This window comes from Ciconia boyciana, chromosome 4, assembly GCF_034638445.1.
Source record: "Ciconia boyciana chromosome 4, ASM3463844v1, whole genome shotgun sequence".
In the NCBI taxonomy this organism is placed as follows: domain Eukaryota; kingdom Metazoa; phylum Chordata; class Aves; order Ciconiiformes; family Ciconiidae; genus Ciconia; species Ciconia boyciana.
In genome coordinates this window covers 92,035,435-92,062,859 of record NC_132937.1, presented here as the reverse complement: position 1 = coordinate 92,062,859, position 27,425 = coordinate 92,035,435, and the positions used below count along the sequence as shown (strand labels likewise).

General features: G+C 44.1%; 1 protein-coding gene across 1 annotated transcript; it reads left to right on the top strand.

Annotated features, from left to right (window-relative positions):
• The first annotated feature begins 3 nt into the window (after positions 1 to 3).
• Positions 4 to 25,903, top strand: PTGR1 (prostaglandin reductase 1). Its single transcript, XM_072860603.1, is given in 13 exon segments — positions 4 to 145; positions 13,424 to 13,526; positions 14,172 to 14,308; positions 16,259 to 16,304; positions 17,054 to 17,096; positions 17,098 to 17,114; positions 18,339 to 18,506; positions 19,896 to 20,013; positions 20,310 to 20,465; positions 22,039 to 22,144; positions 23,688 to 23,756; positions 23,759 to 23,805; positions 25,316 to 25,903. Coding segments are annotated over 11 exon segments (987 nt in total). The 5' UTR covers positions 4 to 145; positions 13,424 to 13,526; positions 14,172 to 14,202; the 3' UTR covers positions 25,427 to 25,903.
• Positions 25,904 to 27,425: the final 1,522 nt, after the last annotated feature.

The following is a 27,425-nucleotide window of genomic DNA, read 5'->3' as shown; positions in this document are numbered from 1 at the left end:
AGGAGGTTGCACATCCATAACGGAGCCTCGCGGCCTGAGGGACGGCGGGCACCCTCAGGTCAGGCGAGCGCGGCGGGCGGTCGCGGACGAGAAAAGCCCCTTCTAGCCCTGACAGGCGGAGAGGGGCGGGAACGGATGGAAGATGGTGGGTCGTGCTCCCGTGAGGGAAGGGAGCTGCAGCTGTGTGACCGCGGCCTCTGAGAGAGGGGAGATCGGGGTGGGTGAGAAGGCACTTGGGCGTTAGTGTGGGGTTATGTGGAGCTTAAGCGTCAACTCCAGGCTACGGCGGGAAGTGTCTTTCTACCGCCCTTACATTACATTAAAATAAAGAAAGTGCAGTTCTGTACTTTAACTCCCACCACCCCTACCCCCCACCAAAAAAAAAAAAACAAAACCAAAACTATCTATGCCTGTTCAGCTGTCTTCCTGTGATTTACAGAATTGTTTCCATTCAAGCAGAATAAAGAGAACCTATTCAAAATTTGCGAGCGCATGTGATGGGAAGAACAGTGGTTGTCCGGTGCTGCATTGGTCAAAGTAGAAAAGCAAAGTCAGCTGACTGCATTTACTCTTTCCTGAAACTGCTGTAGTTATGCTGTAAAAATAGACCAGTATTTTGTAAGAGGACTTCGGTGTTGTACTGTCAGCTGAACACGAGTGTTACCACTGAGATCAGGGGACCTGCTGCAACACTGATTGTACTGAACTACCAGGTTTATAGTCTGAGGTTATTTTAATAATCTGAAATAATTCAGACTGCAGGTCTACATTATAATGAAAAATTTTGTGTGTGCTGACTTCAGGAATTACATTAGATGCAGCTTGATCTGTTTAAGGCATTACTGTTGCAGGAGGTACTGTAGCCGGGAAGCACTTGATGTCCTATCAGCTGTTCATTTGCTAACATCTGGACACCATCCTGAGAAAAATTATTTTGAAGTACGGGGAAGAATCAGGCTGACACCGTGTGACCATACAGCTGTCATTAAATGCCACTTTTTATTTGGTGAATTGAAAGTCTTTCAAAATTATTTTTAAATCATTTTTGATTGGGAAAAAATCTGCGATCTGTGGCAAACATGCTTGCACGTTTCTTGCCTGAAGGCGAGTTCCTGATTAGTTTCTGTGAGAGGTGGCTGCTTGGACCACGCTGGAGGTGGCACCTGGTTGCTCTTCAAAGGGCCAAAACAATTGTCAATGTGTGGCTGATGGAGCTGGTGGCTGCATAGCCAGTGCTGTACCTGCTCCAGCTACTCCTTTTCCATCCAGGCTAACTACAGCCTGAAATAAGAAAATGGAAATAAAGAAGAACCACTTCTGATGTGAGAGGCTTTCCACTATGGGGATAACCATGTATGTTCTCTATTTGTATATGACACGAGGGAGAGGGATAATTTCACCCTTTCTTAAGTGATTATGTAATAGCTTTGACCTCATAGGCCCTAAAAATTGGGTGCTTCATTTGGTGTAATGGTAAAATGTGCTATTTTAATGATAGTGTTCAATTTTAAGGAATAAAAAAAAAATGTTGCAGCTACTTAACATGCAGTTAGCATGTTGGAATGAATATAGCATGTGGCTTGAGAAAGGAAAAGGTATTTTTAGCAGCTGCTTGTCTAGCAGAATTTTTAGTATTATACCATAGTGTGCATTATACCAAATGTATAGCAGATACCTTTCCTAGCTCTGAAGTCACAAGTAGATATTCTACAAAGGTAAACATACAGTATAGCTTCACTGGTTTGTGAAATGAATATTTTAGCAATTGAGAAAGGGTTTGATTTTCATAAGTACATGATAATACAGCACAAAATTAATGATACAATCAGTTCAGAAAGAGGTGGTTTTTTTAGACCTCACTACGGTGCTCACTAGAATCTCTAAGGACTGAAAGCATGGTCACAGCAGATACATGAAGTCAGTGTTCTATTTTGGTAAAGTGACACCTGTTTCTTTTTATTTCATGGGATGAATTTAACACTAAGCCTTTTGGGTAGACAAATATTGTAAGGGTTGTTTTTTGGATTTGGGTGGGCTTTTTGCAAATCATGCTATAGTGTTGTTGATTCTTGGTTCAGAGGAGATAATTGGGTTTTTTTCTTCTCAGAACTCAGTTCTGGTGAAATAAATTAGGGTATGTACATCCTGAATAAATCTCCCATGAGAGTTTTCTGGTTTTTCAGGTATTTTGAAGAGTATCCTGTAGAAACCTGTCCTAAATAATAAGTGAAAACAACAATAATAAATAAATATGAAATTATAACTTTGCTTGCTCCTAGTATGAAGGTGTTCATGCTCACAGTTGTTCATATGAAATAAGCACTAGTTGTTGTATCAAGAGCTAATTATGAATTAAGAGTGCTAGTTGCCATTATGTACTCACAGAATAATTTAGGTTGGTAGGGATTTAGGGAGGTCACGTAGTCTGTACACATGGGCAAAGCCAGACCAGACTGATCAGAGTGCTCACAGGCATGTGAAGTTGTATAAATTCTGAAAGATGGAGATTCCACAGTCTCTTCAGGCATCCTGTTCCAATATCTGACCCCGTCATGGTTTGGGGGGGAAAAATCCCACAACTTTCCATGTGTCATTGGAAAATACTGTCTTGCAAATTACATTCATCATCTCTTACCCTGTTGCTGTGCGCTTCCCTCAGATGATCTGGTTTCCATTTTCTCGATACTGTCTTACTAAGCAGCTGTAGAAAGCAGTACATCTCCCCGTAGCTTTTGTTTCTGGAGACTGAACAAAGCCATTTCTCTCAAGTTTTGCCTTACCTGTTACATTTTCCAGTCCCTGCATCATCTTGGTGACCCTACACTGAACTCACTCAAGTATGTCAGTGACTTTCTTGTACTGGGGAGCTGAGAACTCAGGATGATGCTCTGGATGCAGCTGGGTCCCAGTTCAGGGTGGTAGGGAAGGACACTGTCCTTTCAGGTCATGACTGTCCAGGTCTTTTATAAGGACATCAAACATGATGGCTCCCAATATGATCCCTGAGGGATGCCACTAGTAATGGGCTGCCAACTGGACTTTGTCCCACTGCGGACAATCCTGCAATCCTCTATCTTCTTATCCATTTATGCACCAATTTATCTCACCAGTTTCACTGTAAGAGAGATTGCATCAGTGACCTGTTTATATCTGATTCTTTGCTGTGTTTATGCAGCTTTATTTGCTTAAATGTTCTTCATGTGAAAAACCATGCTTCTCTCAGTCTAAAGTAGGTACAGATTTCCTTGCACCAATCAATACTACCTGAGATGCACTAATGTAGGTTATGGCTCAGTTTCCTGGGGAATTTGGGACCACAGGTGAACTGGCAAATCCAGTCAGTTATTCAAAGTTTGATTAGCACATTGAAATTCACTAATCTTACAATTTGTGAAGGGAAGTAAGAGCAAAGGTTAAACACCAGACCAAATATTACACAGGCAATTTAGAAATTCTGACCTTCCTTCTGTCAGATACCTGAGACTAAAGTACATTTCTAGTCTAGACCACTTGAATACTCACTAGATGTTTTTTCTTCTGTGGTGGTACTGCAGTCTCCTTGTGGGGTAGAAGGTTTATATCTGCTCAAGCCTATACCTCTCATGAGCTGATACTCCCGTTAAGGTTTACAACCCTTGAAAAGAAGGGTCCTGGAGGAGAGACCCTAAAAGGCCAGCAATCCCCCTCAGCACACAAGGGTGACAGATCAGTGCATGCTCGGGGTTCTCAGTTGGGAAAATCTTCAGCCAGAGAAACCAGAAGTGTGAAGAAGGACTGTCTTCTGATCTCTGCTTGTGTAAAAAATGTGTGAAGCTTCCTTCGGGGATTCACCATCACAACTCTCAGTCTTGCACGTTTGGTCTTGCAAAGCACCAGAGGAAAGGCAGGCAGGCTAGTAACAGGGGCTGGGGGGGAGTTCAAGGATTTTTCTTTCAAGCCTGCAGATTTAGTGTTTTAAAATCCAGTGGTGGATGTAATCCTTGGTCTAAGTCTTGCAAATTGTCTTGTGCTGGGCTGGATATAAATTTGAGAGAGGGACTGCATTTCAGTCTGCTTTTATAGGGAAGGAAGGTCCGTGCTGTGCAAGCTGTATGCATATGCATTTCATTTGAAGTCAATATTGTCTGTGGGGGCATTAACTCTAAAACCACATTTGGCAGAGAAGAGAAGGATTGAAAGAGAAACCCTGCAGGTGCCTTGATGGTGGAAAATACATGCTTCATTAGACACAGGAGAAAGTTTTCTGAGGGAGCGAGCAAGCAAGCATATAGAGGGAGAAGAGGAGGAACGCAGGAAGGAAAGAAGGGAAGATCATAGAATCATAGAATATTTTGGGTTGGAAGGGACCTTTAAAGGTAACCTAGTCCAACCCCCCTGCAATGAGCAGGGACATCTTCAACTAGATCAGGTTGCTCAGAGCCCCATCCAACCTGACCTTGAACACTTCCAGGGACGGGGCATCTACCACCTCTCTGGGCAACCTCTTCCATTGTTTCACCACCCTCACTGTAAAAAAATTTCTTCGTTATATCTAGTCTAAATCTGCCCTCTTTTAGTTTAAAATCATTACCCCTTGTCCTACCGCAACAGGCCTTGCTAAAAAGTTTGTCCCTATCTTTCTTAGAAGCCCCCTTTAAGTACTGAAAGGCCACAATAAGGTCTCCCTGGAACCTTCTCTTCTCCAGGCTGAACAACCCCAACTCTCTCAGCCCGTCCTCACAGGAGAGGTGCTCCAGCCCGCTGATCATTTTTGTGGCCCTCCTCTGGACCCGCTCCAACAGCTCCATGTCTTTCCTGTGTTGAGGGCTCCAGAGCTGGACGCAGTACTCCAGGTGGGGTCTCACCAGAGCAGAGTAGAGGGGCAGAATCACCTCCCTCGACCTGCTGGCCATGCTTCTGTTGATGCAGCCCAGGATACGGTTGGCCTTCTGGGCTGCAAGTGCACATTGTCGGCTCATGTCCAGCTTTCATCCACCAGTATCCCCAAGTCCTTCTCTGCAGGGCTGCTCTCAATCCTGTCACCCCCAGCCTGTCTTGATACCAGGGGTTGCCGTGACCCAGGTGCAGGACCTTGCCCTTGGCCTTGTTGAACCTCATGAGGTTCATATGGGCCCACTTCTCCAGCTTGTCCAGGGCCCTCTGAATGGCATTCCATCCTTCAGGTGTGTCAACTGCACCACTCAGCTTGGTGTCATCTGCAAACTTGCTGAGGGTGCATTCAATCCCATTGTCTATGGTCATCGATGAAGATATTAAACAGTACCGGTCCCAGTACGGACCCCTGAGGGACACCACTTGTCACTGATCTCCATCTGGACATTGAGCCACTGACCACTACCCTCTGGATGCGATCATCCAACCAATTCCTTGTCCACTGAACAATCCACCCATCAAATCTGTATCTCTCCAATTTAGAGAGAAGGATGTTGTGGGGGACCATGTCAAAGGCTTTACAAAAGTCCAGATAGATTACATCCGTAGCTCTTCCCTTGTTCACTGATGTGGTCACTCCATCATAGAAGGCCACTAGGTTGGTCAGGCAGGACTTGCCCTTGGTGAAGCCATACTGGCTGTCTTTAATCACCCCCGTGTCCTCCATGTGCCTTAGCGTAGCTTCTAGGAGGATCTGTTCCATGATCTTCCCAGGCACAGAGGTGAAGCTGACAGGTCAGTAGTTCCCAGGGTCATCCTTTCTACCCTTTTTAAAAATAGGTGCAATGTTTCCCTTTTTCCAGTCACCAGGGACTTCACCTGACTGCCATGGCTTTTCAAATATCATGGAGAGTGGCTTGGCAGCTACATCAGCCAATTCCCTCAGGACTCTGGAATGCATCTTGTCAGGTCCCATAGACTTACATATGTTCAGGTTCCTCAGGTGGTCACGAACCTGACCTTCTCTTACAGTGGAAGGGACTTTACTCCTCAAGTCCCTGCCTTGAGGTCCATCCACTCAAGAGGTGTGGGAAGAGAGGTTGCCAGTGAAGACTGAAGCGAAAAAGTTGGTGAGTACCTCAGCCTTCTCCTCATCTGTTGTTACCAGTTTGCCAGTTGTGTTCATCGGGGCGGGGCACACTTTCTCTGACCTTCCTTTTCTGGCTGACATACCTGTAGAAGCCCTTCTTATTATTCTTCGTGTCCCTTGCCAAGTTCAGCTCCAGCTGCACCTTGGCCTTCCTCACCCCATCCCTACACGACCAGGCAGCATCCCTATACTCTTCCCAGGATACCTGTCCCTGCTTCCACTGCCTGTGCATTTCCTTCTTGCCCGTTAGTTTGACCAGCAGGTCTCGACTCATCCATGCCAGTCTCTTGCCTTTCTTGCCTGACTTCTTACGCTCTTGCACTCTACAGAAAGCATCCTTAAAGATCTGCCAGCTCTGTTCTGCTCCCTTGTTCCTGAGGGCAGTTTCCCAGGGGGTCCTATTGACTAACTCCTCAAACAGCTGGAATTTTGCTTTCCTAAAATTCAGGGTCCTGACTTTACTCTTCGCCTGACCTGTATCCCTCAGGTCTGCAAACTCTACCAGTACAGGATCGCTGCAGCCCAGGCTGCCTCCAATCTTGCCATCCCTGATTAGCTCACTTGTGTTGGTGACCAACAGGTCCAGTATTGCATTCCCTCTGGTAGGGCTAGATGGACACTCTCGTTTACAGACCATAGGAAATGTCTCAGTCAGAGCTCACACGAGTGACCAGTGTTGATCAGTGGTGAGAGGCAAATCTGTCAGGGTCTGTACGTCACTGCGGGATAGCTTCTGTCATGGCACTGGGAGCCCTAGGATGGCATTTTGCATGGATGCATCCATTTTCACTTGCTGTGGAATATAACGGTAAAGTACTACGCTGAGCTGATGTGCACTGGGGGAGTGGGGAGGTCCTCAGGCCCCTTTCACCAGATGCTGTCTGCTGTCTAAAGCAGCGATACAACAGGTGCTGATCACTGCTCTGTGCTTCCATCCTTCCAGTGCAGTTCCTTAGACTCTCACTGACTTCCCTCTTTTTTTTTTTTCCCCTCTTGTCCATTTATCTTTTGATTTATTTGTCTCGGTCTCCTTAATACTATGGATGTATTGGAGTGGTAACAGACAACAGGTATGTCTCGGATATGCTAGGTGGGCTGGAGCAGCAAGTTTCCTTCCTGAGGGAGAAGCTGGTTGCATGTGTTATGAGCAGGAATTCATTCAAGGATGAAATCTGCCCTTGTAATATTACAGAAGTTCAGGAGGGGGCCTCAGAGGGATTGCTGGTGCTTGCAAGTATGTTTGTAACTTCCTTTCTGAGCACGCAGGGCTGTCTTATTACACTACACTGCAAGAAACGGGGGTGCTTAACCTTTGCAGAGGTAAGTAATGAGAAATGAGGGAAGGAGCAGTCAATGGCCAGGGTTAGCAAGTCCTGAAGGTCTTGCAGTAACTTTACAACATCGGATACCAGCCTGAGATTTCTTATCTTTTTCCCCTAAAACAAAATTGCTTGCTGGGTGTAGTCAAAAGTTTAGGGTTTAATTTAAATGGAGTTTTCTAGAAATTTAAGCTTAATGGAGCTTTTAAAAAAAATGGAGTTTTCTTTGGCAGCTGTAAAGTCAAGCAAATGAAACATTCCTCTCTGTGGTGCAGTAACAGGCAAGTCCCTGCAAATGTAAGAAGTGAAACTGTGCTGCAGTATGTCTCAACAGCTTTGATAAAATTTTGCATTTACTGATGCTGCAGCATGTGCTTGGACCGTATCAACATTTAAGCAAGGGAGAAGTAGAAAGAGTGCTTGAAAGAAGCTTCAGGAGTGCCCTGCAGTGACCAGCGAATCACAGCTGGCCCTTCAAGAAGCTTTGGCTTGGTTTGTCAGCCCAGGTCACCTGCAGTGTCCCATCTTCCTTCCTGCCGTGGGCTTCTTGCTTATTCTTTCTTATCAGACATAGTTCTTAAGATTCTCATTTTATGTGCAATTGCTGGGAGATGAAGGGCAGCTGACCTGTTTCAGTGCAGGTCTTGCCTTCCCTTTTCCCCTTCCCACCTGAGCTTGCTCTGCAGGACTGTTGAACCTCTGTTGGAATTACAGCCTTGTAACAAAGTGGCACAGTCTTTCTACCAATTGATGATTACTCACCTCCAGTCTTTGACCTCCTTCCAGGGCTTGATAGCATTGCATAAAGAAGTGAAGTTGCAGCTTTATTGTTTCATAATGCAGTGTCATGCGTGCTCAGATATTTGCAGTATAGTGTCTGCCAAAAGTAGCATGGGAGTGGTTTGCCTTTGCCTTGTTTTTCACCACAGGAAAAAAATAATTTCTGAGAAAGCATTTGTCATGGTTTAGCCCCAGTCGGCAACTGAGCACCACACAGCTGCTTGCTCACCCTCCCCCCCAGTGGGATGGGGGAGAGAATCAGAAGAGCAAAAGTAAGAAAACTTGTAGGTTGAGATAAGAACAGTTTAAAAATTGAATTATTAACAATAATAATAGTAATAATAATAATAATTGTAGTGAAAATGAAAACAAGAGAGAGAGATGGGAACAAAACCCAAGGAAAAAAAAACAAGTGCTGCAACCGCTCACCACTCGCTGACTGATGCCCAGCCCATTCCCAAGCAGAGATTGCTGCCCCCAGCCAACTCCCCCCAGTTTCTATACTGAGCATGACGCCGTATGGTATGGAATAGCCCTTTGGCCAGTTTGGGTCAGCTGTCCTGGCTGTGCCCCCTCCCAGCTTCTTGTGCACCTGGCAGAGCATGGGGAGCTGAAAAGTGCTTGTCCTGGTTTCAGCTGAGATAGAGTTAATTCTCTTTATAGTGGCTGGTATGGGGCTATGTTTTGGATTTGTGCTGAAAACAGTGTTGATAATACAGAGATGTTTTAGTTGTTGCTGCACTATGGTCAAGGACTTTTCAGCTTCCCATGCTCTGCCAGGTGCAGAAGAAGCTGGGAGGGGGCACAGCCAGGACAGCTGACCCAAACTGACCAAAGGGCTATTCCATACCACATGACGTCATGCTCAGTATATAAAGCTGGGGAAGAAGAAGGAAGGGGGGACGTTTGGAGTGATGGCATTTGTCTTCCCAAGTAACCATTATGCGTGATGGAGCCCTGCTTTCCTGGAGATGGATGAACACCTGCCTGCCCATGGGAAGCAGTGAATGAATTTCTTACTTTGCTTTGCTTGCGTGCGTGGCTTTTGCTTTCCCTATTAAACTGTCTTTATCTCAGCCCACGGGTTTTCTCACTTTTACTCTTCTGATTCTCTCCCCCATCCCACCAGCGGGGAGTGAGCAAGCGGCTGTGTGGTGCGCGGTTGCTGGCTGGGGTTAAACCACGACAGTACTTGACCAGTGTAAGCACTACTTAGCAACAACTAAAACATCAGTGTGTTATCAACATTATTCTCATGCTAAATGCAAAATACAGCACTATAGCAGGTACTGGAAAGAAAATTAACTTTATCGCAGCCGAAGCCAGGACAGCATTGTAATAGCTAAGCCAGAGGGGAAGAACAGGTAATGTTTGCTAAGACTTGCAGGCACTTACGATTTGAGGCCATTCACTACCAGGTAATTGGTAATGCTGTAATGTTTGGAGAATCCCAAGGTAGCCTCTGGATTATGACTCCCTTGGCAGTCTCTACTGCCAAAAAGTTCTTTCAAGTTTCTTGCTTTTTTGTTTGTTTTTTAAAGTATTTAGAAAGTCCCTTATACTGGTGCCTGGCAGATCGCTTTGAAATGCTGCAAGAGTCTGCATAAATTGGATCTGGAGGAAGGGATTAGATGAGATTATTTCCTGAACAACTTTGCTGTTGTGGTGATTGGTGTTTTTTTCCTCAGCATAGATATACACACTAATTATGTCTGAGGTACACACTTTACTCAGATTTTAATCATACCCTTTTCTTCCAATGTGGCTGGAAGCATAGCTGTTCCTGCTTCAGAATGGAGATAAAAAGAAACAAGTACCACAGTCATATCTGCAAATTAATTGTGACTGGCAGCAAGATGAACTGTTAAGCTAACCCCAAATTTGAATTGAACTTATTTGTAACTGACAGGCTTCTAAGACGATTTTGTCCTCAAGGTTAGATTTAGGCAAGCCCAGGCTAGGAAACCATACCACAGAAGATACGAATGTTAGTTGGGGTTACTTAAGGAATGTAAACTTTGCTGGTTTGACTCATGCTCCCATGAGAGCTTTACTACTCTTCTACTTTAATGTGAAGATTCCCAGATTTCAGGTATCACCACCAGCTCCTCAGCCTCCAGTCACTCTCTCAATTTTCTTGGACTTCTCTGTCCTCTCTTTCATTCCTGACCTTCTTTTCCAGTTGCTAGTATCTACTATGGGATACCAGTTTTCACCTCTTCCTTCTTCTCTCCCATTTTCCCCTGAATGGTGAACCTCCTTTCTCACACTGATTTTGGGAATTGAGCTGTGATAACCTGTGTGAAGGTGCTTTGCTTGCAGCTCTGCTACAGTTTGCACCAATGGCAGCGTCTGAACACAGACTGAATCTTTGCTTTCTTACCTATATTGTTAGTGCACAAAGCTGAGATTCCCCAATCCATTTCGTCTTTCCTAGGTGTCTGATTTTATGGAAAAAGTTGATAGAGATTAATTCAAAACTTTATTCTTTGATAACTTGATGGGCTAGACCAGAGGACAAGGAGGGTTTGAAGAACATCAGGATAAATGCTGTCTTGGACTTCAATTTCAATAAAAACTTTAATGGTTCTTTTGTAACAATATCAGGCAGAAATGCATCACCTTAATTTTTTCCTAGGCCTTGCTAGAAATTAATTATTTTTAAAAGAGTCTTTTTATCACCTTCATGGACTGTCCTTTCTCAAGTTTTTATCATAGCTGCCTCTTTCCAGTAACGATTATAATGGTCTGTGAAACACTTTATACAGAAAACACACAAAAGAAATGTCTTATTCAAACCCACTGACACTGACAACACAGTAGTTTTACAGGGCAATGGTTACTGCTCTTGGAGCTGAGATGGTGGCTATCACATGCTTAGTCCAGTAGTGCTTTTACTGGACCCCACAAATGTTGCATCACTGCTGTTTATGCTGTAGAGTTCTTTAACATGCTTAAGCAATGTAGTCCTTACCAGTTCTTATTATTTTATGTCTAAACATACAAATAATCTTGGTTTGTTAACCTGGAAATCGGTTTGTGACTCCATTCATCAAGCATGTCTGTGTTCTGTTTTCTGTTTGGTTTGGGGCTTTTTGTTTTACAGCCTACAGAAAACACCCCTAGCCTTGAAGTGGCTATAATAATGTGATTTCAGTAGAAGGTGAGAAGTGGTCAGCAGAAAATTTGTCCTGTTCCCAAAGTTAGGCCTAAATGTAATAAAAATGATTCAGTGAATTTAATCTTTTGGTATTGTTTGTAGGAGGGATCATTGCTCTGCTGAAAAATCTGTGTATCATGAAAGTAGAAATTTTTGAAGGAATGTGAAGATTGGTGCGAATGGGAGGTCCAAGTGTGGAAGCACCAGAAGGAACAGCAGAATAGTGACAGAAATGGCCAATACCGATGGCACCTAGATTTGTAGATCGTCAGGATTACAGCACATCTTTGTGTAGCTTCTTAGAGGACCAGATAGGGAAAACGAAGGACAGCCTAAAACAAGGGACAACATTATCCTGTACTCAGACTAAAGTGAAGAATCAAGCTATTAAGAGATGATGGTGGGAATGTGAAGAAGAGGGCTGGCACCTTGGGGCACAGAGACAGAAGAGACAAAAAGCAGGGAGTCAATATTGATGACTCACAGAGGTGGGACAGGAGGGGAGACAAAGCATTTCTGAATCACTGTTGGCTCCCCGGGGGTACGAAAGGCACTTCAGTGCATGGCTGCCAACCTAGCCAGCACCCCTTGTCCCCAGTCATTCCTGGCTGAAGCACTCGAGTACCTGTGTCTGAACGCAGGAGCCACTGCTGGGACAAACACCTCCTGTGGGTATAAGCGAGTGAGCGGGATCAGTTTTGTGTTACTCCGAACTCACCTTATGTTCATGTAAGCCCCTTTGCTGAGTTTGCTTTGGTGTTGCCGCAGTGTCACAGTACCTTGTGTTACCGAAAAGTACAGATAAGCACAGTTGATACCAAAGCAAATGCAGCAGTGGATGGAAATGTCAGGGGAGTGCCACCTGCTTTTTTTTTTTTTTTTTTTTTTAAGAAAAAAAATTTGCAAGTCAGATGCCAATTGCTGCAGCTAAGTTTTCTGTGACCTTGGTTCTTGTTGTGATTGTATGTGGGATGTGAGGAATGCTGGTTGTGGCTGCTCACTTAACGAATGCGGGATGCTTTGACAGTGAGCTTGATGATACTTCTTTCATTTTGTGAAAGACATACGTGTCCTGATAGAGGTGGTTTCCCCAGCACACAGTCCTAATGCAGGAACTCTTCACCTGTGCTGTGTTTGTTTCTCATCGAGGAACCAGGAATATTCCTGGTTCGTCACGGAAAGTTGCTGAGTGCTGATGAGTTTCTGGGTCTGGTGGCTTTTGCTTTTATCTAAATAATGGAGAGCTTGCCCTGTTCTCCCTGGTCCTTGCTTGTGTGTCTTTAAAAAGTTTTGTTTATTTTCTCAGGTCTCTGTTCCCAATTAGTACTTTTGCCTTCAGGTGTTTTGTAGTTAAACATGCCGCTACGTATTGGTCTCTTTACGCTTTCCAGCCTTCATATTCTACTTGAATATTTTCACAAGAAAAATAAAAGCTGAAGACAGTGCCTGGACAAAGTTTTCTCCCATGCCACATGCTTCATTGCAACACAGTTGAGGCAAAATGCCAAAGCTTGCTAGTGTTTCTTAAGGTGGCTCTGCAATGCACAGAGATCCCAGCATGCAGAGGCTTAGCCACACAAGCTCTGATCCTTCGGTGCGTGCACTGGGAACAGCAAAGATGTCAGAGCACACATGTGGGTGCAGATGTCCTTTGAGAGCCTGCAGGCATCTCTACTATGTAGATGTCCTCATAGTGTTCCCTTGTAATAGTGGCGTACGTATGGATCATTCACTGTGCTAAATGGTGAATTGAACAATGAGTTTTATATTAATTTTCAATTAGATATTTTTTCCTCAGTGACAGAACTCTTAAGAGTTTTAGAGCTGGACTGGTAAAATGTGATTTGGAGAAACTCCTGCTCAGGGGCATAGTCTCCCTCTCCAGACTGCAGTATTTTGTGGTTTCTAGGACCATGGGTTTTCTGTATTTAGGTAGGCATATTGCAGAACATTCTTGAGCAACTGGCTGGGCGCCGAATTAGAGCAGTCTGTAAGGATGATTTCAAATCTGAATAGGGGAAAGGTGAATCACGTTGGGTGTGCCCTGTGCCAGGTTGACTGAGGGTTTACACTTGCTCCTGGGGAAGTGGACTAAGGGCAGTACCAGCTCTGTCGATAAAAGCAGTTGTCTTCGCCTTTTAGGAGGTGTGTGTGACTGAAGGAGTCCAGCCACCGAGTCAGGTGCAGAAGGTTATTGACTGGCCTTGTCAGCAGAAGACGCAGTTTTCCACGTGCCTGCTCTAAGTATAAACTTCTCTTTCTTTCTCCTTGTTGATACGCTTGCATCATCCTTGCTTATAGGAAGAAAAAAGGGGCTGTGAGGGTAAAACGAATGCAAGTCCTTTGTTTGTTTCCATCTTGTATGGAAAGTGCTGGTGACAATGTGCTCCCAGTTCCAAGCCCTGAACTTGGCAACTGGAGAAGTGTTTTCTTTCAACATATGGGGTGTCACAGAAAGAGGTCTTTCTTACCTTTGTATTTCTCATTTGCACTTTGGTTCAAGCTTGTAAAAGTAGTCGCCCCATGTAATTGGGGCAGAAAAGTGAGTTTAAGTGTTTTATTTTTTTCCTTCCAGGATTTTTTTTTCTCTAAACTAGATTTTCCCTCTTCAGTTTCTTTAGAGTGGGAGCCATATGCCCTGCTGGGGCTGACTTCCCACACCAGGACTTGCTGCCAGCAGGCAGGGAGGTCTGGCAGGTTGCAGGAAGCTCTGGATTGCTTAGGCAATGAGGGGGCTTTTCAGACATTTTCTTGATCCAGTGATATCATTACGGGATGCAAGCAGAGGCTGTCTTGTGTGATGGCATGTTATGAAGATACTTTTCTGCTTCGTAAAGTGTAAACCAGCCCCCATGAGCAGCCCATCACTGTTGGGCATCTCTTTGACCGGCGCTCTTTGGCCGTGCTGTTTGTTGCGCAGGATGGTGACTGCCAAGGTGTGGGTTCTGAAGAAGCATTTTGAGGGTTTCCCCAAAACCAGTGACTTCAGCCTGAAAAAGATAGAGCTGCCAAACCTAAAGGATGGAGGTAAGTGGAGTGCCACTTGTTATTATTTTTTCCAGAGGTTGTCTGGTTGCTGTCAAATGACTGTGCATCTGTAGAACTGTTTGTATGTTGCTCTGGCGTGGATTTTCGAAAATGGATTGTCACGGCTTGTGGCAAACTATGCACCTTAGCAGAGAAGGGCGATTGCTTAAGAATATGTATGCTGATGGGTTTGGTGGGTTTTAAGACATGCTGCCTTCTGATAATACCCTTGGAAACAGTGGCTGAGCTCTTCTACCTCCAGCACAAAGTGGCTGCAGCATGCCTTTCACAGTCTCACAAAGCCTAATCACACGTGGTGCCTGATGGCAAAGGCATTCGAATGTGTTTGCAAATGAAGCGTCCTGGAGAAAATTGCTGAAGTGATATGCTTTCGAAACCCACAGCCACAAGGAAACAGAATCCATTTAACTTAGACAACTGGACAGTGACACAGAGCAAATGAGGTAACTGTAGTAAAACCCAAACATGCTTTACTGGTGAAAGGTTTTAATCTACTTTATTTTGCAAAATCCTTTGGACAAAGCTGGAGAAGATGGTAGCCTCTGGGAGTAGGTTTTCATTGGATTTTTTCAAGATGATAGGGAAGGTATTGAGGATAGTGCTGGGGGAGAGCAGAGTGACTGGGGGGGGAGTGAGCCTGCAGCTGGGAGGACTTGGGGCTGGCGTCAATGCAGGCTGGTCTTTCATTTTAAGAAGCAACAACGCAAGACTTCTGTCTGCATTCAACATGTGTTTTTTTACCAGTGCTTGTCTGTTATATTTGACCTGTTGTGACAGCAAGAGAGAGTGAATACAAAGAGAAAAAAATGTACAGGTTTTATTCTTGTGTTTCTCTATTTTGAAAACCGTAGGGAATATGATAACTTGTTTTATGCAAGAGCTGTTGATAAAAGAAGGAACCTTGATTTTGGGCTTCACATGGACATCCATGTGGACCATGCTCTGTCTTGAACCTCACCGTACCACTTGTCCTTTACAAAATTTACTGCAGTTTAGAAGGTGTGCCAAACAAATTGCATTAAAGTACTAGTTATCTTTACAGCTTAAAGGTTTGAAAAGTGATTTCTTCTTATATATACTTTCAAGCACTTTCATAGCATGTGAACTTCTATAGCATTCAGACACACTTAAAAATTTCATGCCTGTGGATATTTAAGAACATTGAGTCATTTCTTCCTTCCCATTTTAATCCCTACAGCAAGAAGAGGCATAATTTCATACTAGAGTAACACTTTTAAAGGAGATCGCCCTTCTTGTTATGTTACATGGCATTGACTATTCTTCCTGCTCACTTGGAATAATGGAAAAATATTTGTATCTGAATATATTTCTAGCTTGTACTAGCTGGACCACTGCAGCACAGGCAATGAAAAGTATTATTAGGTGGAGATGAACAGCTAAAACTGCTGTGTGATTGAGAATTTAAATTAAAATTTGTTTAATGGTATATTTCACAAGAACTAGTGGCATTAGAGACAGTAAGGTGGATTAGGCTACCTAGAAGAGGTAGCCTAATGCTTTCTGCTTAAGGCAGCAAAGTAGTGTTTATGTTTGACCTGTGCCAAAGTTTCTTACCACCCTCCGCTGGCTGAATTATGGGAAGGCATTTTATATCTGTGTCAAAAGGAAGTTACTGTTTTGCTTAGGGGGTCTGACCTCTTGAGCCTTCTATAGAGAGAGGAGGCAGATAAAGAAACACAAGACTGAAAAGAATCTATCCTGCTAAAGAGACACTACAGCACAGCGATAATCCAGACAAAGCTAATGAATGTAGTAGTCGTTTCTGGTAGTTTTTCCCTAAAGGATGATGGGATACGGTGTTTTTGAGCTGTCAGGAATTCCCATAGCTTTTGTTGAAAGACTGACTTGTGGAAACTATGCTTTACTGCACTGCTAATGCCCAGGAATTTGCTTTGTCTTTTGTTGCAGAGTTACTGCTTGAATCAGTGTTTCTCAGTGTTGATCCTTACATGAGGTATATATTTTTCTTCTTTTTAAATTGCTGGCTAAGATACCTCATTTGATCTCCCACTTAAACCTCAAAAGAGCGTGTACTGGGAGCATCCCTGTTGCCAGAGTTCCAGATGCCTTTGTCTGCTTCTTATAAAATGTGTGTAAATTACAAGACTCCCAATGTAGATAGAGCTGTGCCAGATTTAGCCAGACATCAGGATAACGATGCTGCAGCCCTAGACTTTTATTGGACTCTGCTGTTGTTCCTTGTCATGTCTCTTCCACTGGAATGCAACGGGCTCAAATGAGACTGCAGCCCTGTTGCAGTAGCTGCTTCACCTGTCTTGGCAACCTGGTACTTAAGGATACATATTCTAATTCATATTCATATACAAATTGCTGATATGCCCATGTTAATAGGTTGTAGTTCAAGCACAGGGAGACTGGGTAGTTTGAAGAAGTCTGGTGCACCCTAGGGTCAGAGATAGTTCTTTGGAGTCTCAGCCTTCTTGTAGTGGTGGACCATGCTGGGAAGATTAATGCTATTGTGTCCCCAACACTCTAGCTCAGTATTCAGTCAAGATGGGATGCTCAAGTAGCTGGCTATGGAAAACATCCAGTTAAGTCATTACAATGACAAGCTCTTTGCGATCTGTTCAACATAACTGCTTATGCCGTCTTTCTGGGTGGGACAGTAGCTACTGCTTCATAGTGTATCTGGAACATCATTAAAGTTGCTTACAGTAAACCATCTCCCTGCCTGTGTTACAGACCTTACAGTCGAAGGGATATGAAGGAAGGGGACATAATGACAGGGCACACAGGTTGCCAGGTAAGATCTTCAATTCTTGTTATCCATACACATGGCAGATCTCGAAGGAATGTGCTGACATTCGAGACATCTGCAGCCTGCATTACCTACTCTTGATGTGAGTCTACATACTTCTGCAACTGTATTCTTATCTGTAATTGGTTGGAATGTGTTTTTCCTCCAAGAACCTCTTCTGCCTTCTTGGAGAGCATTTAGGCCTCTGATACAATCTATATGTTATTTCTGGCGATAACGTTTTCAAAGGGAATTTTTACAAGCAGAGGTATGAAGGACCGACCATTGTACTTGCAATAAGTGTCAACTTCACATTTTAAAATGTGCTGTGCTAGTAATTGCATGCCCAAAACCATGAATGCTATCTAATCCAGCTGAGAATACCTCAGTGTCACCTAAGCTACAGCTCTAGCCAAAGAGTTATCTAACCTCAAATCCATCCCTTCCCAAGCCTGTGGTAATTTAGCTACACAGATGTTTCCCTTTGTCAGCTTGTTCCTGCTGTGCTGCCTCTAAATTGCTGCCCAGGAACATCAGTGGCCTTTGACTCTTGTGTTTCTCTGCAGGAACACTGAGGGCTGGGATAAATTAACACCCAAGTCTGCTGAACAGAAGGCCAACTGTTTCCAATATTTCAAAGCTGCTTACCTACCCCTTCCCAACATAGTTTTCCAGTTGGGCTAAGAAAGTTGAATTTCCGTTTAGCATAGAGACACCGCAAGTATGAACTTCTTCCTGTTATTAGTTACTGCATTCTATTTGGTTTTGTTACCCCAAGAGGTTCCATCTTCAGGATCTTCAACCTTTAAATGAAGTGCAGGTTGTCTGAGAAGGGAACTGCTTGTTACAGCCTATTTGTGACTTCTTGCTTTTCCACCATTTAATCCTGGCATCTTTCTGACTCTAACTCACAGAAGCCTATTCTGAATTCATACCAGACTGGTGCTAGTAAAAAAAAAGTTGGCATCCATGTGGGAACATTGGATTTGTTGTAGGCAGGGCTGAGTCTAGAATCGTCTTGCCCAGTATTCCCCTGGTGATGAGAGATGGTGGACATTTCAGGAAAGACATCAGAAGCCTACAGCATCAGCAGGTATGGGCTAAATGTCCTGACATGAAACATTTATTTTCTCCTGCATCACAGGGAAACAGGAATAAAGGAGGGAAGAGCCAGTAATTATTTCTCTCTGACAGGGTATTCTTTATTTTTTTTCTTCTTCTTTTAAACAGTACTGTAGAAAGCAAGAATCCTGCTTTCACAATGGGAGCCTTTGTTGTGGCTAGAAGTGGCTGGAGAACTCATTTCATCTCTGATGGGAAAGACCTACAAGTCCTTCCTTCCAGTTGGCCATAATCACTCCCTAAATCTTTGGCTCTTGGGACAGTTGGTATGCCAGGGTGAGTTTTGAGATCCAAAGGCGGCTATCCCCTGGATTTTGTTGTGCAGGAGTTTCTGCCTATCTGTATGACCTTTTTCCCTCGTCTTGTTCTATCAGTATGTTGTCTGCTTGCTCTGGTAAAAAAACATGTGTGCTTCCGGATGTCCTTACCCTGTAGAGGGCCTGAAGTTTGGCCCATCCTTTGTATCAGAGGAGATTTGCCTTGGAGATTATGGTGCCTCTCCTTGAGGAGTTGTAATAAGGTAGGAAGAGGATCCAGGAGGGGCTGGAAAGAATCCAGTTCCATCTGAATTAACCTCAGTGGAAAGACTCAGACTTCATTGGCACCTGGACTAGTCTGCTTTTGCTGATTGGGCTCTTCTGCTATCACCATATTTCCAGAATTGCCCCCAAAATGGCAAAAGATAGCTGTCATATCATGCAGCAAGATAGAGGTCCTTTAAATTGCACTGCAGCAGACAGAGCTGCTGTGCTTCAGAATCTGTATTCACTACTGCAGTCCCTCGGGCATCTTCTCACATGTCTTCTCTCTTTCTCTGTAGTTTGTATGGGAAATCGGGACTTGGTCAGTCCTGTTGACATGGAAGGCTTTCAAAATGATTATAACATTGTGTGTGATGCAGAACTTCTCAGATTTTGTTTTGACATCAGGCAAGATGCATGTTTTTCCAGACAGCTGCTAGATGGATTCAGTTCACACCTTCAGTTCAGACCCAGTGGGACTCTACGCTTTAATTTAGAAGTTAGAAGTTGTTTGTTAGGATTCTGGGCCAGTTGATCACATTGCTTCAGGAAGCTTGCAGAGCCTGATGTTATTCAGTATTTATATGATCAGTGGAACATGGTTGAGCTAAACTTTAGTGGTTCCTACAGACCGCTATTCACCCAGTAACCATAGTGCACAGTAGTCCTCAGGGGCAGTGTGCACATCAATTCAGCAAGATTTTGCCACCATTTTTACTTTTTCTGCCAGCTTTGATTTGTAATGAGTATCGTTTAATCTTTGCCTCAGTCTGGTAGATACCAGCTGTCTACTGGCCTCTTTCTAACTTGGATTTACTCTCTTCCAGTGTGTAACTGAGTTGTCACCTTACAGAGTTATCTCTGTGTTTCTCCTTTCAGCTAGTGAGCACAAGGAAAGCTGTTTTCACCTAAGGTAGACTTCTGCCACAGCATCCTGTTTCCCAGTAGTGTATCTGTTTTTTTCTGGAATGGCTGTAAAAAAGCCAAATTAGGGAGTTTGGGTTAATTTTTATATTTCATAAAGAATGGGGAAAACTGAATCTTGTTCTGGTTGTGATGGTATTTTGGTTCAATGTGGTCAAGTTCCATCTCTGTGTCTGGTGTTTTTTCTTCCTCACTGAGCATTCTTCCTTTTTCTTCACAGCCTCACTGCATATTTTGGTCTGCTGGAGGTCTGCAAGATGAAGCCAGGAGAGGCGGTGCTGGTTAATGCTGCAGCTGGCGCTGTGGGCTCTGTGGTGGCGCAACTCGCTAAAACTGGGGTGAGTGCCTTGAACTGCTCATACTTGCTCCTCATAAGGCTCACCTGGGAGACAGGGGAACAAGGCCATGAATGATCAGGAGGGCAAGCATCCCTGAACGCATGCCTACAGTAAGGTCTTGAGATGGGACAAGCTCCTGAAGATGTAGCAAAGCTAGCTGAATGTTTCCTAGACCTCAGGAACTTGTATGGTGACGACAGCCTGACTTTAAGGGTGAGCCCTCCACCCAGCACTCTGTGAGTGTCAGCCTGTGTTGTGAGGGGATGTTTAGGAATGTTTTTCTCCTTTCCTTGCAGGGCTGCAAAGTGGTTGGCTGTGCTGGCTCAGATGACAAGGTTGCCTATCTGAAAAAAATAGTCTTTGATGAAGCCTTTAATTACAAGACTGTTACATCTTTGGATGAAGAACTGTGTCAAGCCTTTCCTGATGGCTACGACTGTTTCTTTGACAATGCGAGTTCAGAGAGAGGGCCTAACCCCGAGCAGACTGTAATTTTCCTTAAACTATAGCAGGAACTCGATATTGTATATATCTATTTGAAGACTACACCAGGAACTTGATATTGAGTTCCATCTGTGTGTGCGTAAGAGCTTACTGCTTTCTTGTTCCCTTCCCATAATTATTTCTGCGGCTGACTTGGGCAGTAACAGAAAGAACAAAGACCAAAAGGCAAAGCTGGATTGTTGGCAGTGTTTGTGAATGGAGAGAGAGAAGCTTTCACTCTTGGGAAAGTATGGCACGTTTAGGGGAGGTGAGGGTCACAGTGAACATTAACTGGTGCTGAACAGAGAGTGCTCCGGTCCATTCCTGGCCCCCACCTTGGACCACAGGCAGTTCTCTGCTGTTGCTGGAAGGGGAGCGAGCATGGACGGCTCCACATCACATGGTCCAGGTGGCTACACTGGTACCTGTAAACAAAGCAGTTGCAAGGGCCACTTGTAAAACTGCTGGAGTGGCCCGTAGAGGGTTTCTGACCTCCCCCAGGTACAGCTGGAGTTAACGGGGGCTGTGGACTGTTCTCGGTAGGCGGTTTGAATGTGACCATCTTGTTTTGGAGGCTAAGAGAGTTTAACAGTACAGATGCAGTCAAACCATGTCAGTTCGCCCTCAAGCCAGAGAACAAGCCCTGGCTTTTTTAATTTCCTAGTATAGCTAATGTATGCATTATACCTGATAATATAATACCTGGCACAGGGGTATTAGCTGACATATTGGCCTAAAACTCCCTGTCTAGCCACCTGGTTTACAGGGCAGCCATCATCACCCCTTTAGCATGTCTTTCTCTCAGCAGTCTGTCTGCTGATCCAGGGATGACAGCGCTGTCATTCGGTGTGCATTGCAATGCACCCGCCTTGCCCTGGCAGTCGATGTGAATGCATGGTGCCAGGGCAAAGCACTTGCCCCTGTGGCAGGAGCTCCTGGTTGCCTTGCTTCACCTGGCCGAATTTCACATCCTGTGCTGCTAAGGTCTTAAACAGGTTTTATGGTCACGTCCATTACCTTCCCTTTCACTTCCAACTTTTGTGCAGAGCTCTCCCCAGCAATAAATTTTCTCACAGCTTTTCTCCATTAAAAGCTTCTGAGTTCAGCACATCCCTATTTGGGAGAAGAGAATTATTAAGTAAAAACTTGTCATCACCATCATGTGAAGAGGTAAAAGTGCATACTGGTGTGGGGGAAAAGCAGAGGTGGTGCTTCTTAGTGCCCCTAGACATGCCCCTTATAAGGAGGGATCTAAGGGCAAGTCTTGCCCAATGCTTCCAAACCAAGCTTTATGAAGCAGGTTCGGAATTAAAACCAATTCCCTGTGTTCATAACTAATTTTTAGAAGAGTGACATTGAGTCCTCATAGGTGTTGGCTAAGTGTAAGAGTTTCTGCAGCCACCGAGTCTTTGGAGTAGTGGAACTCACCTCTCCACCCCTTGATGGAACCTGTTGGTGCAACAATGCAAGGTTGGCAAGTTTTGGCAGTCAATGCCAAACGCTGAATTGTCTCTAATGCTGCACATGCTCTGGTTCTTGTAGGTGGGTGGAGAATTTGCCAGTATTGCTATCAACCAGATGAAGAAATATGGAAGGATTGCCGTCTGTGGAGCCATCTCTCAGTACAATGACTCCGTGCCTCAGAAAGGTGTGGGCCTGCTTTCTTGTGTCTAAGTTTATTTCCTGTTTGGTGATGGCAGAGAGAAAGACATAATGGGAGTCTCTTGAGATTTTATTGGTTGTTTCCATATGCCATTTGAGTGTGTGTATGTGTGTACATTTGGGTAACTAGCTGCTGCTCTGGAACAGAGGGAATGTGACTACACTCCTTGTGTGTACATGCACTCATCCCCCTTTGTGCACACTTGTATCGGATGGAGAACATCACCTGATTATAAACGGAAGGAGAGACTAAACTACTTAAAACAGGATTCCCCAGGGCTCTAAGCAGATACAGATCAGTAGAAGGCAGGTGTGGTGGCATGATGCCATTTACACAGTATGTACTTTTAGTTGAGAGAATGGATTCCCCTCGGGATTTTAGATGAGGCAGCTTAGGGGTTTTTTTCCATAAGATTTCAGCTACTGGTAAAACTGCTGGGAAGTGTGGCTCAGATGAATATTCACTTTCAATAGCATTCATATTTCCAAGTTTCCCTTCTAGAATAAATGGGAGGTCTGAATTCTCTTTGGTGTCTGACTGGCTTTGGAGTCCCAGATCACTTTAAAAATTGGACAGGCTTTTGAGAGTGGTTTAACCCCAGTCAGCAACTAAGTACCACACACCCTGCCCCCCCAGGGGGAGCAGGATTCTCTCTGGGGGAGAGAATCAGAAAAAAAAATTAAAACCCATGGGTTGAGATAAAGACAGTTTAATAGGACAGCAAAGGAAGAGAAAATAAAAATAATGGTAAAAGAATGTACAAAACAAGTGATGCACAATGCAACTGCTCACCCCCCACTGACCAACGCTCAGCCTGTCCCCGAGCAGCGATTGCTGCCCCCTGGCCAGCTCCCCCCAGTTTCTATACTGAGCATGACGCCATATGGTATGGAATAGCCCTTTGGCCAGTTTGGGCCAGCTGTCCTGGCTGTGTCCCCTCCCAACTTCTTGTGCACCTGGCAGAGCATGGGGAGCTGAAAAGTCCTTGACTAGTGTACATCAGTGTGTTATCAACGTTATTCTCATCCTAAATCCAAAACACAGCACTATATCAGCTACTAGGAAGAAAATTAATTCTATCTCAGCTGAAACCAGGACGGGACACTATCACACATTTTTATGATTCAGGGAACTGTTTTTTAATGTGTGTAACTTCTTGGAGATTTAGGAAGAGCATGAGAGCTTGGCAGGCTATCAAACAAGCTGTCAAATAGTATTTCCAGGATTCAGCTGAAACCTCTCAACTGAAGCTTGAGGCCACTTTACTCCTGAATGAAACTGTTTTCAGAAGTGTTGGGTGTTTAGCCCCACAGGTTTACAGATCAGGCCTGTGTTTCCCTGGGTGGCTGGCTGTCCATGACTCCTTGGTCTTTGTCCTGGAAGTTCTGTTTGGAAAAAATAGCAGTTGCTTCTGGCTGGAACAAAGTGATCAGTGGTCTTTACTGGCTAAAAGCTCTCTTTAGGCATTGGGTCTTATTTTAAGTGAAACTGATATTGCAGGTGGTTTGCTGGTTCCTTTCTCTTGCAGGGCCTTACGTGCAGGTTCCAATGATCTTCAGGTAGCTTCAAATGGAAGGGTTTATTGTGACCCGCTGGAATAACACTGTGAGGAAGGTCTGAAGGCACTGCTAAAATGGGTCGTGGAGGTAAGGAAGGAAGGGGTAGTTTTCTGTAAGGTGTACTCACGCGATAGCTTCCCTCTTTGCAAGGGGTCTCTTGTCATAGCTGTTGAGGTGAGGTCCCAGCATGATTATTTTCATGATTGTGACTTGATCTTTGAGCCTTTTGGGGACACAAACCATAGTGGAGTCCATTTGTTGAGACCTGCGATATTAGCTTGTTGATTTAGATATATTCCAGAATACATGAAGGCTTTGAAAAAGAATGCTTCCAGAGTAATTCAAAATGCTTCTCTCGCAATGAAGAGTTTCATATTTAGAGTGATTCCTCTATTCCTCATTCAGAAGTCTCCTTTCATTTGTAGTATGAGCAAGGATTTCCATTGCAGTGTTGTGCTGAAATTACTAGCAAGAATGGATGTTTTTATGGAATTGGGAGCTGGGCTTTAAAGAGACCTAATAGGGAATTTCTTAAATTTTATTTTTCTAAATGGAGCCTGAGTTTAACACTTGGTTCATGGCTGTGGAAAGCTTGTGAGTGTGAACACTAAAGGCTAAGAGGCTCTAGCTTTTACAAACGTGAGGATTTGGGATGGCTCAGCTTTTGATCACTCGGATTCGCAATTCCATAATTTCTTATGGGTAGAGACAGGCCTGGGTTTGGGGAAGTAATCCCCTACCTGTCCACTGTTTAGGGACCAAGTAGCACTAAATCTGTCCTGGTGTGTTTTTATAGTAGTGACTTTTGCTACCTGTTATGACCCCAAGTAGAAGGTCTTGCAACAAAAGCAGATCCTTGCAACAGCTGATTTAGTTATGCAAAGTTACCCTGGTGGGTGCCGGCTTGCTTGTTTCAGACGAAACATACAAGCTGGAGAAAATTTAGTTGCAATTTAGTCTCCCAAAGATCATAGAATCATTTAGGTTGGAAAAGACCTTTAAGATCATCAAGTCCAACCATTAACCTAACACTGCCAAGTCCACCACTAAACCACATCCCTAAGCACCACATCTACACATCTTTTAAGTACCTCCAGGGATGGTGACTCCACCACTTCCCTGGGCAGCCTGGTCCAATGCTTCACAACCCTTTCGGTGAAGAAATTTTTCCTAATATCCCACTAAACCTTCCTTAGCGCAACTTGAGGCCATTTCTTCTTGTCCTTGGGAGAAGAGACCGACCCCCACCTCTCTACACCCTCCTTTCAGGTAGCTGTAGAGAGCGATAAGGTCTCCCCTCAGCCTCCTTTTCTCCAGCCTAAACAACCCCAGTTCCCTCAGCCGCTCCTCATCAGACTTGTGCTCCAGACCTTCACCAGCTTCGTTGCCCTTCTCTGGACACGCTCCAGCACCTCAACGTCTTTCTTGTAGTGAGGAGCCCAAAACTGAACACAGCATTTGAGGTGCGGCCTCACCAGTGCCGAGTACGGGGGAATGATGGTAAAAACCAGGCAGCTGGTGAATAAAAACTCAGCAATTGCCTTTCTTCCTTTTGATGCCTTTCTTCCTTCCTTCCTTGCCTTCCCCTCTTTCCTAGGGAAAACTGAAGTTCCATGAACAAGTCACTGAAGGATTTGAGAACATGCCAGCGGCTTTCATTGGAATGTTAAAGGGAGAAAATCTTGGAAAAGCCATTGTAAAAGTCTGAAGGTCACATATTCCTGGGAGACAGGCACAGGAGAATGTGATTCTGTTAAGTGCTTTTAACTCACTGATTGAAAGGCATGTTTCAGTCTTTTTGCTGGGCATTTGGTGATGACAACTTCTGTTGATAATTGGGCTTATAAGTGTAAGTATATGCCAATGGCTTTGCTCTTGAAGACCTTGAGAGTTGCTTCCCAAAGCTACACAAAAAAAAAGCCTTAAAACTGCTGAACCTCATCAGAACTGTAACAGATTTAATAGTAGCTTGCACCTTTCTACAAGTTGGCTTGTAGAAAGGAAGAGCAATTCCAAAAGCTTTGCCAGCTGATGGCACATCTGATGACTAATATTTACCTATTGATTTGGCCCAGAACTCGGCAAGAGGGATTTTTTTAAACAAATATCAAGGAACAAAGAACAGGCTAACAACACCTGAGGGTTCCCAGCTCTCTCACATGGATTTTTTCTTTTTTTTTTACTTTCATCAGGAAATGTAGATATGTCAGTTATTCTGAGATAATGGAAAGAAAAAATAAATCTGTTAATGGATACTTTGCTTGTGTTATAGTTCTGTTTGTGGAATGCCCTCCTCTTTACTTCCTTGTGGTTAATACAGAGCAGCTAAAATATTGCAAGCAGTTACTTATCCCAGCAGATCTCAAAGTACGGGTGGCATGGATAGGTCACTTATTTCCTTGAGTAATTTGGCCATTGGCATCCAAGCTTAGAGTTGACCTTGCCATGGTCTTTACCGTGACTCCCCTGGAAGATAAGATCAATATGCTGGCCCTAGCTGTGTTAAATTGATGTCCAGGACCCACATGGTGCTAAGCAAAGGAGACACACAGATTAGCAACAATAAATATCTTAGATGTATTGAAAAACCCAGAAGAACCTGTTACTCAGTACGGGATACAGACAGGTATTGAAGGTGATGGTGATCCATCTTCAACCATTGTGGAGGACTTCTTGGTTAATTTTTAGGTCTCATTGTTGATCTGTGAAGAGGGATCCTAAGTGGCCTTAATGTCTTCGCAGTGCCAGGATTAGATGCTTTGTCTGTCAACAAGAAGAGATCTCTTACTTGAGATGTAGATCAACCGAGACTTGCTGAGTGAACAAAACACACGTCCTGAAATACAGGGTGACTGGTCACTGGGGAAATAACGCATCTTGGCACAAGCAGGGGAGAGGTTCTGGTTGCTCTATCGGGTTTTCTGAGGAGAAAGAATTGCTAGTTTGTGTTCGCTCCAGTGCTGTGGTTTTCAACTGGCCTCTGAGAAAAAAAATCTGTGGATTAATACTGCTGCACAGCATGGAAAATCATAAACCAGAAAAGGGAGTTTGTTGTCAGTAGGCTTCAGATCCACTGTGCAGATATCTGCTGTTGGTTGGCGGTTTTTTATGGAGAAATTTTCAGAGGGCTTGCAAGTCCTAAAATACTGAATTGTTTTTAAGTCCAGTGAATTCATGATGTCTTGTTTCAAGTAAAGTTGTGATTTGGGAATGAACTGAAAATAGCCGCATGGAGTTCCTGTCCCTTGGTCAGAGTTGTGGAAAGATTTGTCAGTTAGAATAATTCTGGTTCAGCCTGCTTTCTCATAATATACTGACCTGCATGTTCCCCTCGCTATCTGTGTATAGATTTCATGCTCCATGAACTGCAGCTAATTTTGCAAGGCTGTTTTACCCCCGAAACATAAGTTTTTTTTGTAAAAGCAAACCCCTCACAAACCTGCCCCACATCTGAACTTCACTGGGGAACATAGCTATTTCCTCCTGAAAAATCCAAGTTTTCTCTTTCGTACCAGGAATGCTGCCAGCATGTGAATAATGACAATAATATCCCTTGTTGTCCGGCACTGTCTGGAAGTCTTGCAGTTGTTTGTCATCCTCGAAGTTCTAAAGCTTATGGAGAGATTCCTCAATTTTTCCAGAAGGTGTTGATGAAAATAAAAAGGGAGTAATAAAAACACAGGAACTTTTTTTCTTGACAGTCATGG